This window comes from Trachypithecus francoisi, unplaced genomic scaffold (genome assembly GCF_009764315.1).
Source record: "Trachypithecus francoisi isolate TF-2019V2 unplaced genomic scaffold, Tfra_2.0 Lachesis_group3, whole genome shotgun sequence".
NCBI classification, from domain to species: Eukaryota; Metazoa; Chordata; class Mammalia; order Primates; family Cercopithecidae; genus Trachypithecus; species Trachypithecus francoisi.
In genome coordinates this window covers 87,648,266-87,662,843 of record NW_022681468.1, presented here as the reverse complement: position 1 = coordinate 87,662,843, position 14,578 = coordinate 87,648,266, and the positions used below count along the sequence as shown (strand labels likewise).

Here is a 14,578-nt window from a genome sequence, read left to right as displayed (position 1 = left end):
CTCGGCCTCCCAAAGTGCTGGGATTACAGGCTTGAGCCACCGCGCCCGGCCAACACTCCTTTTTTTATGAGTTGCATACACAGCACTTTTAGTACCAAGCACATCAAGCTCAGGGTGTGTGTTTTCCTGCCTTGTCTTGCTACTCAAGGATAAGGATCATGACCTCCTTGGAGTCCTTAATCGGTGACTAACAGCAAGTTCTCAGTATGTTTTATTGGATGGAAGGATGAATGGATAGATGGATGGATGGATGGATGGATGGATGGATGGATGGATGGGACAATGGGCAAATGGACAATATGGTGGGAAGTCAGATGGATGGGTGGATGGAAAAGAGGAAGGATAGGAAGACAGATGGATAAATGTGCAGGACAGGTGGGAAGTCAGATGGATGGGCAGATGAGAAGAATGGATAAATGTACAGGAAGACAAGCAAATGGATGGATGGATGGATGGATGGAAAGAAGGAAGGGTAAAAAAATGGATAGATAAACGGATAGAAGAGAAAGTGGTCAGATGGGTGGATGGATGGGTAGTTGGAAGGATGGATGGATAAATGGACAGAGGGACATGGTCAGGTGGTTGGTTGAATGTTTGTTTTCCTTGTCTAATTGTGTCTCCCTGATCCCTCCACCTCAGGGCCAACTAGTGAAGGCCACTGGGCCCAGGCAGGGACCTGACTTGGCTTATTCTGTGCCCAGGTAGATATGTTCTCCTATGGAATGGTGCTCTACGAGTTGCTGTCAGGACAGCGACCTGCACTGGGCCACCACCAGCTCCAGATTGCCAAGAAACTGTCCAAGGGCATCCGCCCAGTTCTGGGGCAGCCGGAGGAAGTGCAGTTCCATCGATTGCAGGCGCTCATGATGGAGTGCTGGGACACTAAGCCAGAGAAGGTACTTGGGAGCACAGAGCCCAGGGCCCTGGGACGTCCTGCCATGTGGCAGAAGCTGTGGGTCCCCAGAGTATGTGTGTGTGGCTGCCCACCCATCACAATTGGCAACCCTTCTCTGCTCATTTCTTCTAGAGGGTGGTATTTGCTGCTCCTAACATATCTACTTTCATTTTCTTTGTGTGTACATGTCACTCTTAGGAAATAAACTTCCTTTTCCTCCCCAACTTTTATGTTACTTCACCATGCAAACAAAGTATATCAATCCCTTTATAACAATACAGTCCCTGTGCAAGAACAGAGAGAATGTGGGTATCTCTTTGTAAAGTAATGGGGAAAAGGTTTGGTTGTGAGAATCAGAGATCATATTACAGTGTTAAGGCTGGTTTTTTGTTGGTGGTGTTTTTGTGTTTTTGGAAGAGGCTAGTGGTTTCAAGGTTAAAACTCATTTATTAAATCAAGTGAGCTAGTTTAATGTATTGAGAGTAAACAGGGTATTCTTTAGAAGAATGCATGTCCTTATCTGGGCGTGGTGACATGGACTTATAGTCCCAGCCACTGGGGAGGCTGAGGCAGGAGGATCACTTGAGCCCGGGAGTTCAAGGCTGTGGTGCACTATGATCACACCTGTGAGTAGGTTCTGCACTCCAGCTTGGGTAATATAGTGAGATGAAGAGTGTATGTCCTTGGCCTGGGTTGGAATACCTGGGGTTCAGCTAACCTGACCAGATGAGTTTAAATTACCGTAGCCAAGGGTGACCCAGATATCTGGATGGGTTTGCTCCTGATGTCTGAAGCTGTTTTAGCCTCTTGTTTGGATCTAGTCTGAATGAGCAGAATCCCTCATTTCTCCCTGGTTGAAGCTGGCTGACCTCATGGGCAGAACTGGCACCACTCTGGTTGTAAGTGACCTTGCTCCCTTCTGGTGGCTCCTCTCCCTCAGCGACCGCTGGCCCTGTCGGTTGTGAGCCAGATGAAGGACCCGACCTTTGCCATCTTCATGTATGAGCTGCACTGTGGAAAGCAGACAGCCTTCTTCTCGTCCCAGGGCCAGGAGTACACCGTGGTGTTTTGGGACGGAAAAGAGGAGTCCAGGTAAGCTCCACGGCCTGCCCTGCCCTCTTTGAATTTGGGGTGGGAGGCCACTGTGGAATTTGGAAACAGAGTCGATGTTGACCACAATGAGAATCATTTAGCAGACAGTAGGATCCAGAACCTGGTTAGACTGCACTCAAGAAAGAGCAGGGAGAGCAGAAGAAAGTCCACAGAAACAGACATGCATGTATGGTTTTGTGGTTAAGAGATGCCAGAAATGAGTAGTATCTGCCAGGGTGTCTGGGGACACGAGGGCACTGTGGCATGTGCCTACAGTCCTAGCCACTCAAGAGGCTGAGGCAGGAGAATCCCCTGAGCCCAGGAGTTCAAGTTTAGCCTGAATGACATAGCAAGACCCCATCTTTTAAAAAATTAGAAAATTTAAAAACATTTTTTAAAAGGAAATGAGACCTGTCAGTTTGGTTTTGTGACTTTCTCAAGAATGTTCTGCTGCCCCAGACTGCAGAAGGGGCAACAGGGTGGGTTTAAACAAAGTTGGGGTTTTGCCAGGAGGGAGAGAGGGGCAGGGGCGTTGGGGTGTTTTCAAGGGAGTGACACAGAGATGGACCAAGGCACCTAAGTGAGGCCATAAATTCAGGGAGCACAACGGAAAGTACCAAAGGATCCTAGGTATTGCTAGAGTTAAAAAAAAAAGAAAAAAATTTAAACCTCAAGAGTTACGGTATTAGGTGGGGTGAGCTGAAAAACTAGGAGGTGGCTGTCAGAAAAGACATGCTTGCCATGGGGATGGGTGGGAGGCACCTAGTCAGTAGTAAAGACAGCATCTGGAGTATGACCTTTGGAGAGGGTGCCTGGGGTAGAGTGGGGAAATATCACTGAGCTCGAGACATAATAAGATAAATGGAACAGACTTCGCAGTTTCTCTTAGGTCAGTCTTCGTGAGTCTGCATCAGATTTTATACCACTAGGATTGAGTGTTGTGACACAGATGCACTCTAAGAAATGATGCTGTAAAGAAGATTTTTCTGACCAAGCCTTGTGGCTCATGCCTGTAACCCCAACGCTTTAGGAGGCTGAGGCAGGTGGATCATTTGAGTTCAGGAGTTTGAGACCAGTCTAGGAAACATGGTGAAACCTTGTCTCTACAAAAATAAATAAATACATAACAAAAATTAGCTGGGAATGGTGACGAGCACTTGTAGTCCCAGCTACTCAGGAGGCTGAGGCAGAAGGATTGCTTGAACCCAGGAGTCTGACTCTGCAGTGGGTGGTGATTGTGCCACTGCACTCCAGCTTGGGTGACAGAGTGAGACCCTGCCTCAGAAAAAAGAGAAGTTATTCTAAAACACAGCAATGGAGCATGCCTTCCTGATGGGATGTACTCTAAGGACAAAACAAAAAGTAAACATATTAATTAAACAGGTTTCAGTAACTATATTGTTGGTAGTACTGTTGTGATTGTTATTCTAAGATGCTGCTTGTGGTTGTGGAGTAAGTTAATGAGTAATTGTGTTGCTGTTGCTGGAAACCGTGATTTTCAGCATGGGCTAAAAGAGAAAGAGATGTAAAGTAGGGTAAGTAAAAGCCTGCAGTTCTGAATTGATTGGATGGACTCGTGATATAGTTGAAAAAAAAAAAACATAAATTTCTCAGCTCTGCTCACTGAAAAGGCCTAAAAACAAGGACCAATCGAATGCCAGTGTTCACCCCTAGGACCTAGACTGTGCTCTCTAAGTACCAAAGTGAACCAGGGCTCATCAGAATCATGGCAGAGTCCATGTCTGGGGCAGGAAGTGCGCCTGGAACATCTGCCACCTTAGAAGCAAGGACACCGTCAGACACTTCTGAGGGTGAATTGGAGGACCTGGAGCCAGACTGGCCCTGGGAGGCTGGGCCAGGCCCTGCTCTGCTGGCCTAGAGACACACACGTGGCAGGTACCTGAGACAGTTCTGCTCAAGCCTCAGAAGACTTCCCAGAGGGAAGAGAGAGGCCTCTTCCTGTGACCTGTGAAGGTTCTTTAAAACTCACTGCAGAGGCGGGAGGATAGCTTGAGCCCAGGAGTTCGAGACCTGCCTGGGTAATACAGCGAGACCCCGTTCTCCACAAAAAGGAAAAAAAAAAAAAACTCACTGCGGCCTGAAGAGAGGCTCACTCACAGGAAGGGAGGAGGGGGCTGGCCCAGAGCACACGGGCAGCCAAGCAGGGTGGAGCCGGACTTGAGATCTGTCTGAGAATTAAGGAAGGAAAGGAGGCGAGAGAGGCAGGGCAGCTGAGCAGGTAAACAGGATTCACATAGGACACAATTCCAGTTGCGGGGAACAGGGGCAATTATTCTTTATGACTCTCTCTATTTTTAACTGTTTTCAAAGTAAAAGCTATTAGAATACCTTAGTTTTGTTTTTCTGATGCATAAAAAAAAGATGGGAAAAGGGACAAATATACCTGAAGGAAGTTTTTGTTTGCTGTATTTTCTACCATTTCTATCATCTGCAAATACATTATCAGTCAACAGTGGTGAAGCTTTTTAAAATTTGGTAGTAGGAGAAACTTTATATTGAGAATGCTATTCGTGAGCTTAACGTACTCTCTTGAGTTTGAGGGACAGAGCTATGTGATGTGGAGTATGTAACTTCCCTGTCGCATCAGCTTCAGCCTCCTCTTCCATGCAGTGGGTGCCCGGGATGCCTGCCACGGGCCGAGGGGAGGCAGTGATGCCAGAGACAGCCGGTCTGGTGAGCCAAGGCTCTCGCAAACGACAAGCCATTAGTTCTCAGAGCACTTGTGCTGAGAGCACATTTTGAGTGCCCCCCAACCCCAACCCAATCTCCTTTGGAATTCTCCTAACTTGTCTTTAACCCTGACTTTGTCTACTCTGCAGTGAGGGGCTCCCCACATAACACGGGTGGGAAGGATATGGCTGGTGGGAGGGCCCCTCCTTCCTACTGGGGCAACCGTCTCAACCCTCAGGGGTCACAGAAAGAGAACAGCCTTTCTTCCATGGGGAATGCCCTCCCTGCGGGCAACGGTCAAGCATTATCCTTCAGACAGAACCCAGCTCTGCTCTCTCAGAACGCAGCAGGATGCAACCCTGGGTGGGAGCAGGGGAGGTAAATGAGGCTCGCAGCTGGCCCAGGCCAGGCCCGGGGAAAGGAGGCAGCCCCTGGCCCCCAGGCACTGACCGCACAGTTGCTGCCACTTACAGGAACTACACGGTGGTGAACACAGAGAAGGGTCTCATGGAGGTGCAGAGGATGAGCTGCCCCGGGATGAAGGTGAGCTGCCAGCTCCAGGTCCAGAGATCCCTGTGGACAGCCACTGAGGTAAGCACTGCCCACAGGCCTGCCCACCGAGGTAATCACTGCCCACTGGGTGCAGCCCCTGGGTGGGGGCCACATTCATAAAAATACAGGACACCAGGTCAAGTGAACTTTCAGATAACCCCCAGTGCATCCCTGTGCAATCCCAGAGTAATGCCATGAACCCCATGAAGTAGCAGCCTGTAACCAGAGGCAGCTCAACCCTGCCTGCTGCTGGCTGGCGGCCGGAATTTGGGATGGTGAGGACCAGATGTAGACCCTCAGCAGGAGGAGAGACCCAGGAAGCTAGGGACATGCCTGGGTTTCCCATAACACTGCCGAGTCACTCAGCTCCGAAGGCCTCTTGCCTTCACATCAGGGAAATCAGGGAAATCACTAGAAGGCCTAAGGAGGGGTCTTCAGAGAAATCCCGAGAGAACTGGCCGAACAAATGTTCTGAGGCAGGCTGGGCACAGTGGCTCACACCTGTAATCCCAGCACTTTAGGAGGCCGAGATAGGCGGATCACAAGGTCAAGAGATTGAGACCATCCTGGCCAACATGGTGAAACTCTGTCTCCACTAAAAAATACAAAAATTAACCGGGCATGATGGTGCACAAGTGTTCCCAGCTACTCAGGAGGCTGAGGCAGGAGAATCGCTTGAACCCAGGAGGTGGAGGTTGCACGGAGCCAAGATCGCACCATTGCACTCCAGCCTTGCGACAGAGTGAGACACTGTCTCCAAAAAAAAAAAAAAAAAATTGTTCTGAGGCTGTGGGTGCGGGGATAGATTGGTGCAACTTTTCCCCAGGGCAGTTTGGAAGTGTGTTCACATATGTATCAGAAATCTCAAAAGCATGCTTACCACTTAAGCCTCGGAAATCTCAGTGTTAGGAAACATCTGACAACACTTTAGCCAAAGTAGATGCACCCCAGTCCCAGGCAGCCAAGAGGTGCTCCCACATCATTTCCTCCTAGAATGAGTGAGAGCAAGGGCTCTGCCTACAGCGTGCTGTCGCATGGAAAGAACAGTGAGAAGACAGCATTGCAGCGTGAGTCCACTCTGCCGGTACCAGGTGCACACACAAATACCACAGAGAACTTCTGAGAGGCTGTGGCCCCAAATTCCAATGGTGGTTTTCCCTGGGGAATAGATTATGGGCTATTTTCTGTTTCCTCTTTAGACTATTCTGTCTTTTTCAACGTTTCTACAAAGAACAGAAATACATAAACAACCCACCAGAACGTGTCAATCCATGTAACTTTCCAAGACCCACAGGGGATCCCCAAGGCTGAGTGCATCCTCATGGGAATGCCTCGAGAAATGCCAGACCCTTTCCAGCCTGGGTCTCACAGTGGACCTGTCTGCCTCTGCAGGACCAGAAAATCTACATCTACACCCTCAAGGGCATGTGCCCCTTAAACACACCCCAACGGGCCTTGGATACTCCAGCTATCGTCACCTGCTTCTTGGCCGTGCCTGTTATTAAAAAGGTGAGGTCAGGGCAAAGGCGGGTATGCAGGTCTCTGATGTGCTTCCATGCCTGGGAGGCGTCTCCTAGCTGGGAACAGCCTGAAGCTGTGTCAGGGTGGGGACTGCAGAGCCACACCTTCTAGGACTACCTGGCCTAGGACACAGCCTTAGAGACAGTGGGAGGAAAGATATCAGATCTGATCCATCATTAGTGCCTTCTGGTTTGCAAAAACCTAAGTCCTCAGCCAGACTGAGGGCCGAGTCAAAACCCCCTTTCACATGCAAATGCCCTGACTCAGGTGGAATGACTGTTGGTGCAAATGGCACAGTGAACAGTCATGTGTGTGCCCTTCCCCTTCAGAGGGCAGGGGCATCCGGAGCCTCTATCCCACCTGCCCAGGCCAGAGCCACCCCACAGCCACTTGGTCACCAGGTCCTGGAGGTCCTGATCTCCTTCCCTCCATCTCTGCCTCCCACAAAGTACTCACCATCTACACCAAACGCAATTTCTCCTTGTCCAGCATGGCCCTGCAGACTCATCTCTTTAACCTCCTAGCCCTGGCCTTTCTAAATGAGACCCCAAGGGGCACTCTCCCCAGTAAAGGGCCCAGCCAGCTGTGCTACACCTTGGGATTAGCCCCAGCCTCTGTGAGGCTGTCCTCTGGCCCCTGCCGGCCTCGGCACCCTCCCCACAAAGCACCCGACTCTGTGCTGGGCCCTTCACATCCCAGCACCTCTTCCCAGACCGTCTCCGATTCAGCTCTCATGACCAAAGGCCTTGGCCCCTCCTTTGAGAAGCTGCCCCTCCGTGGGAGGCAGCTCTCTGGCTTTTCCAGGCTCCTCCGCCCACAGGATTCAGGCACTGCTCAGGCAGTTCTGGTTTCATCCACCCTGAGGGGCCTGTCTGTGCAGTAGGCACCCTCGGTAAATGCACAAGAAGCCTTTACTGGTGTTGCTTTGTTAAAATGTGACTGTCATCATCCAATTCCAGTTTGCCCATCTACAAAATAGATATAAGAAGAGACAGAGAAGGCCTAGCATACCCGAAGGTCTAGGCTGGTGCACTTGGTAAAAGAACATTATTATTACTTCTGGATGGAAGCAAACTACATGAACTCTTCTCTTCACCCTTCTTCAGTTTCATTTCTTAAAAAAAAAAAAAAAAGTATGAAATAAACCTTAGAGTCATTTATGACCATGGCCCCACAGCGAGGCTAGGCAGCTTGGGACCCGGCCCACACCAGAGCACAGGAGAACATGACACAAAGTGTTATTGAGGCCACCGCTGGCCAGAGCCCCCAGCCAGGGCACCACCTCCTGCACGACCAGAGGGAATAAAGCCTGCTCTGTGCAGGGCCTCCTGTGCAGGGTGTCTGCCCCCTCCGAGGCCGCCAGGGCAGAGCCTGCATTCTTGCACGCGCATGCACGTTCACACCCAGCCGGAACATGGTGCTCACCGCCCTGGCCGGGGCCTGAGCCAGGACTCCAGATAGAGACCTGGAGCCTATTTGCCTTAGCTGCCTTCTTTCCCTAAAATCCTGGGGATGGATTTCCACACACTTTCTTACAGCATGTTGTCCTGGACAGTGAGCTACGGGTCTCTGTTCCATTTCCCTACACAGCCAGCCTCCTGAGCTCCCCAGCTCCCCACAAGGAGGCTTTCTGCCCTGCCCCCTCACTGGCATGAGGCCCAGCTCCCTGCTCTGCCCTGACTCCAGCTTTGTTCTGCAGACCTCTTCCCACCCCCACCACAGCCGACACTGTGTCTAGGCTGCGAAGCTGCGCTGTGTTCCTGGCTTTGCCCTGGGAGGTGCCCTGGGGCAGTCTGGGGTGGGCCTAGCATTCAGCATGGTCCCTGTAACTTTGGCCTCTGCCCAGTGACCTCTGGCGGGTGTAGAAGAGCTCATGCTTCATTGAGAGGGTGGGGGGCACCCTGAGGACCCTGTCAATGTCGGCTGAACCACAGGCATCTCAGATAGATGTAAGCTGGGATGAGCGCTTAGCAGGCTGAGACAGGCCTCCACGAGAGGGTTGAGTAGGAAGCAATTTCTTCCAGAATTAGTTCAGCAAACACATGTCCACCTGGAGCAGGAGCCAGGTGGAGTCACAGGGCCACCAAGATGAAGGAGACTGAGTCCTTCCCTGTGCCAGGCCAGTGCCACGGGGATGCTGGTGGGCTGGGGCACGTCCTTATGGAACACTCCACCTGGTAGGGGGGTGGCAGGCAGGGGGCAGTGCACAGACACTTGCCATGCCCACACTGCTGTCACGTTAAGCACACCCAGAAAAGGGCGGGCACCAGGTCCTGCCTCTGAAGGAGGCCTTGGTGGCTTCAAGGAGAAGGCAGCTCCCTGCTGCTCGCCCTGCAAGAAGCTGGCACAAGCAGAGGCGGCCCATGTGGTCCAGGTGACACACAGTCTCACTTGGTGCCACAGGCCCTGCCTCTCGGTGGCATATTCCTTTCTTTGCTGCAGGGATGGTAGACACGGCTCTGCTGAGTCAGAGCTCACTTCCTTAGGAGCAGCCCCAGCCTTTCTAAGAGCTTCGCTGCCCTGAAGCGTGTTGGTGGAACGTGTGAAATGGAAGGATGTGACACATCCCTGTCTCCTTCCTGCAGAATTCCTACCTGGTCTTAGCGGGCCTTGCTGATGGGCTTGTGGCTGTGTTTCCCGTGGTGCGGGGCGCCCCAAAGGACAGCTGCTCCTACCTGTGCTCACACACAGCCAATAGGTCCAAGTTCAGCATCGCAGACGAAGATGCACGGCAGAACCCCTATCCAGTGAAGGCCATGGAGGTGGTCAACAGTGGCTCTGAGGTCTGGTACAGCAATGGGCCGGGCCTCCTTGTCATTGACTGTGCCTCCCTGGAGATCTGCAGGCGGCTGGAGCCCTACATGGCCCCCTCCGTGGTTACGTCAGTCGTGTGCAGTTCTGAGGGCAGAGGAGACGAGGTCGTCTGGTGCCTGGATGACAAGGCCAACTCCTTGGTGATGTACCACTCCACCACCTACCAGCTGTGTGCCCGGTACTTCTGTGGGGACCCCAGCCCCCTCAGGGACATGTTTCCCGTGCGGCCCTTGGACATGGAACCCCTGGCAGCCAGTCGCACGGCCAACCCAAAGGTGCCCGAGGGGGACTCCATTGCGGACGTGAGCATCATGTACAGTGAGGAGCTGGGCACGCAGATCCTGACCCACCAGGAGTCACTCACCGACTACTGCTCCATGTCCTCCTACTCCTCATCCCCACCCCGCCAGGCTGCCAGGTCCCTCTCCAGCCTCCCCAGCTCCCCGGCAAGTTCTTCCAGCGTGCCTTTCTCCCCCGACTGCGAGGACTCAGACAGGCTACATGAGCCCAGTGCTGCCTCCAACAGGTCTGAGCATGACCTGACCCCCATGGACGGGGAGACCTTCAGCCAGCACCTGCAGGCTGTGAAGATCCTCGCCGTCAGAGACCTCATCTGGGTCCCCAGGTAAGTTTCCCGAGGTGAGGACACCATCGAGGGCATGCCCACAGAGCAAGGAGACCCCCTGGGAGCCAGGGAGACCGCCTGGCATCCTTAGAGGTCATGTGGGGACCCAGCAGGTGCTGTGCTTCCAAGAAGGTTGGTTCCCTCCATTGGGAATGGGAGTGATATCTTTAGCAAATCTAAGAGTGGCCGCACCGAAGCTTATTGCCTGCCAGAGAGCTTAAGGTGCCACACAAGGAAAGCCACAATCAACTGTGATTCAGCTTCCACTGGGAAAATTCTCCTCTGCTTTGGGGTCTGTCCCCTCCCCATAACTTAATCCCTTAGCAGAAACTGCATGTCTGTTGCCTCCCTCCCGCACCTTTCTGCACACTGGCTTCATTCCCCCGAGAGCACGGCTACCGACAAAAACGCTTCCCCTTCTGGGTTTTGGTTGCTTAGGCGCGGTGGAGATGTTATCGTCATTGGCCTGGAGAAAGATTCTGGCGCCCAGCGGGGCCGAGTCATCGCCGTCTTAAAAGCCCGAGAGCTGACTCCACATGGGTAAGACTGAGTGGCAGCTCCTTTAGGACCCAGGCAGCAGCATGAGCACAGAAGGCCCCACAGCCAGGTCCTGCACAGTGGCTTTGCTGCCCCTCCATTCTCCCAAATAGCGTATCCACCAACGTGGCTATAAGTCAAAATGGAAACAAGATGCGGCCCCGCAGACAGCTCCTAGGGGCTCCACACTGGCCATGGCTCCCTGTTTCTGGAGTACCCAGTGCACCTGTAGATCAAGTACCCTACCTAATGAATGCCTCCAGGGCCAGAATTCAGCTACAGTTGACATGCAGATGCATCCAGGTGATTGATTCACTGTTCTTCCTGCCAAGCAGGAAACCCTACCCGAGGTGTCCACCTGCGCACACAGCACCCTATGGGGACAGAAGACATAGGCACACCTTGTCATCTCCAAGCCTGGGGTCTCAGCTCCTGCCCTTCCTGGGCTGAGGCATGGTTCAGTACCTGTCTGTGGGTGGGTACCCCTAGGATTATGCCAGTCTCCTCTGCGAGGGTATGCTGGGCAGGGTGGCCTGTCCAGAACATGGTCTACATGGCTGGAGTGGTGTGAGGCTGGCCCCAGCTGCAGCTCCCCACAGTGTTTACACCCCTCACTTTGACTACCGAGCCCCACATGGTAAATCTCCCTTATGAAAAGTCCTCAATTCAATTTGTGTGTGTGTGTGTGTGTGTGTGTGTGTGTGTACTTTGGAGCTCTTCCACTTCACACTAGGCCTGTTTTCCTGTAGCGTGAGTTATCCCCATCCCTGGGCAAGTGGGTTTTTATTTCATCTGGAGCATAAGAGGGTGGAGAAACCCCAGTCAGCTTGTTTCTCCCAGAGCAGGACAATGACCAAGGAGGCATCCATGGCAGTCTCACTCCCTTGCCTGCCAGCTTTGATCTTTGGCAGTGAATCCTGGGCCAGTGACCCTTGCTCTGTTAGTGGTTCTGGAAGCAAGATCTGGATCTGCTCCTGAGCTCTGCCAGAGTGTGTGGATGGAAGCCTTGAACTGACGGAGTTCCCAGCTTGCAGGTTGGGCTTCTGGAGGAAATGGGTGTGCAGCACCCAGGTTGGGACCTTGGCATACCTGCCGTTAGTGTCCTAACGTTCAGTTGTTGTTGTTTTTCCTATCCATCCCCTAAAGCCAGATTTTACCTCTTTCTCGCTATAGGGAGAAAGAGGCCCCAGCAGTCAGCCTCAGGGGAGGCCCTGGCAAGGCCATGCGGAGTCAGAGGTCCCTGGACATCCCAGTTTGCAGGAGCACCTCAGTGCCACGCAGGCCGCACACACAGGGCACAGAGGGAGGAAAGGCAGTTAGTATGTGCTCAGGGTGGGGCACCACAAGGGCAGGGAGGCTGCACTGCGGCCCAAAAGGAAACTTGTAGCGCCCCCACCAATCCTGCAGAACTGTCCACAGTTTCAAAAAATGTATGTAGTGATGACTTTGGGGCAGTAGGTTTTCCATTTAATATATGAGCCTGTATTTCCTAAGCGTGTAGAAACAGAATAAGAGAAGAATCACATTGAGCTTAGTGGCAAGGGAGTTGAGTTAAACTCGGTCATGAGCCACTCACAAGCAGAAATTTGGTTCATTGGTGTTTTCTGGACGCTTTGAAGTTAAGTCACGGATACCTGATCTGATTGCTTCTGTGGCTTTCCAGGGAGTCGGACTCTTACAGAGCCCATGGAAGTGAACTCATGCCCACAGCCCATGTTTGGACTTTATAAAGCCTAAGCCCGCAGGCTGGGCCACCGGGGAGAAGTGGTGCATCTGAGCACACCCCAGAGAGGGCTGGCAAGCAGACATACTCCCCTCCCCTTAGCCAGCTCTGCCTTCCTCAGAAGGCCCAGGGTGAGGGTCCCAACCCCACCCAAGTGGGGACCCTGTGAGTTTCCTTAGACCCCTTCTCTCTGCAGGGTGCTGGTGGATGCTGCTGTGGTGGCAAAGGACACTGTTGTGTGCAGCTTTGAAAACGAAAACACAGAGTGGTGCCTGGCTGTCTGGAGGGGCTGGGGCGCTAGGGAGTTTGACATTTTCTACCAGTCCTACGAGGAGCTGGGCCGGCTGGAGGCTTGCACACGCAAGAGAAGGTAATTCCTGTGGAATGACAGTCACACATGCAGAGCTGGCTGGCCCCAGGCTGCAGCCTGACCCCTCTGCCATCAGCCTCTAGTTCTCCAAGGACCTAGAAGACAGATGGAGTTCTCCCCTGAACTCCTTGCTGCTAAGAAGTGCTAAGAAGTTACCCACCTGGCGGTGGCTCCAGGGTTCTCTGGTTCTCTGGAGCAGAGTTATCTGAATACCCCATCCCCCAACTGCTGATTTTACAGCCCCAGGGAAGACAGTGGTATCAGGCCGGGCAGGGCCTCCACTGGCCTCCTCCATCAGTTTCCAGGAGCAGGGCTGGAGGATCCTGTTCTGAGCTGGGCCAAAGTGGGGCCGGGCCTTCCTGCCATCCCCGGGTCTCAGATGGAATTACACCAGAGGCCCTCGGTTGGGAAGCAGTTGAGGTAGAGCAGGAGGGGGGCTGTAACCCCTGCCCTTTCCCCGCCGGAGACCTCAGGCTCTCAGCACATTCCGCAGGCTCCTGAGTCCCTGAGGCCTGGGCCAGCTTGGGCAAGCCGAGATCAGATATCTCTGTGTTCGGGAAGGTCTCTGTGTGGGAAAGCCCTCAGAGGATGCTGGGTGAGGAGCATTGCCCCATCCAGAGAATGAATGAGTTCCTTTAAGTGCCGCAGCCAGAAAGCCCAGAGGCACATAGTGCGAGTACACCAGCTTAGCCTTTACATTCCTCTCCACCGACAAAAGGAAGGGGAAACTCAATCAGCCGGACTTCAGAAAGGGCCTTGTGTTTACAGCTTTGTCAAGTAAATTTGAACGCAGCTGGAGCACAAGCCCTGTTTGTTTGCACATAAAAATCTTGTTTATCACTTTTAAAAATTCAGTAATATCTCAGCGGTCAGGCTTCTGGTTGTGAAATCACATTGTATGGGATTTATACCAAATTATGTATTTGCTAAACTTTCACTCCACACGTGTACAGCAGAGTACGAAAAGGAAAATTGTCCACAGGGGGTTTATGGATACAACAGCAAACATTGTATAAATTATGCACATGCATGTATTACACACATGCACACATATATGCACCACATGTGCAAACATAACCACATTTTGTCAAGGGTTACCCTTTGGGGCTTCTTAAACCCGAATGGGAGTTTGAAAGAGAGATCATACTCCAGCTGAAGTTTGTTGACCCTTTTCTAAAATTAAAAAGATCAAATATAGTATTTGCTGGATATGCAGGGGGATGAGACTCTTTTAATCTCAAAATAAACAGATTCTTTCAAGAATGAAGCTGTGGCCTCTGTCTTTCGAGTTCTTATGACCACAGCACAGACTCAGTCCCTCCCAGACCCACTGACTGTCTGGGGGTAACGGGCAGCCCCTCCTTGCCCACTGTGCCAACATGAAGGTGGGCCCTGAGCAACTTCCAGGGGTGGAGACACTGCTCTGTCAGTCACAGGTTGGAAAAAGCGAGTTCCCCTACTTTTTTTTTTTTGTGCCAGCCTGGGCACCAAGTCCCAGGGGTTTGAGGGTCTGTGCTTCCTGTCCAAAGTGCTGGGATTACAGGTGTGAGCCACCTGGGCTGGCTGAATCTCTGCTTTTAGAAGCTCACTCCTCATAGGTAGAGTTGACAATGAGCACACAGACAAGTGAGATAGTAGAGCAGCCGGACCACCCAGTTGGGCAATTGGTGGCTTGGCCTAGGGCTGTTATATTTAACTGAGGCTGGGGAGGCCTGCAGCCTGCACCAGGAAGTACAATGTGAGACTGAGGAATGGGAA

At 52.4% G+C, this 14,578-nt stretch overlaps 1 protein-coding gene across 3 annotated transcripts in view; it reads left to right on the top strand.

Moving 5' to 3' along the window:
* LRRK1 (leucine rich repeat kinase 1) overlaps positions 1 to 14,083 on the top strand; it is a 147,831-nt gene extending 133,748 nt beyond the window's left edge. The window contains exons 28-34 of one of the 3 annotated variants that reach the window (XM_033188820.1): positions 702 to 896; positions 1,836 to 1,987; positions 5,152 to 5,269; positions 6,623 to 6,739; positions 9,337 to 10,190; positions 10,629 to 10,730; positions 12,647 to 14,083. In XM_033188820.1, coding sequence (XP_033044711.1) covers positions 702 to 896; positions 1,836 to 1,987; positions 5,152 to 5,269; positions 6,623 to 6,739; positions 9,337 to 10,190; positions 10,629 to 10,730; positions 12,647 to 12,824 — 1,716 coding nt within the window. In that variant the 3' untranslated portion in view covers positions 12,825 to 14,083. Of the gene's footprint in view, positions 1 to 701; positions 897 to 1,835; positions 1,988 to 5,151; positions 5,270 to 6,429; positions 6,602 to 6,622; positions 6,740 to 9,336; positions 10,191 to 10,628; positions 10,731 to 12,646 lie in introns of those variants that run through there. The other 2 variants (XM_033188819.1, XM_033188822.1) reach the window with 2 other exon arrangements.
* The last annotated feature ends 495 nt before the right edge of the window (positions 14,084 to 14,578 follow it).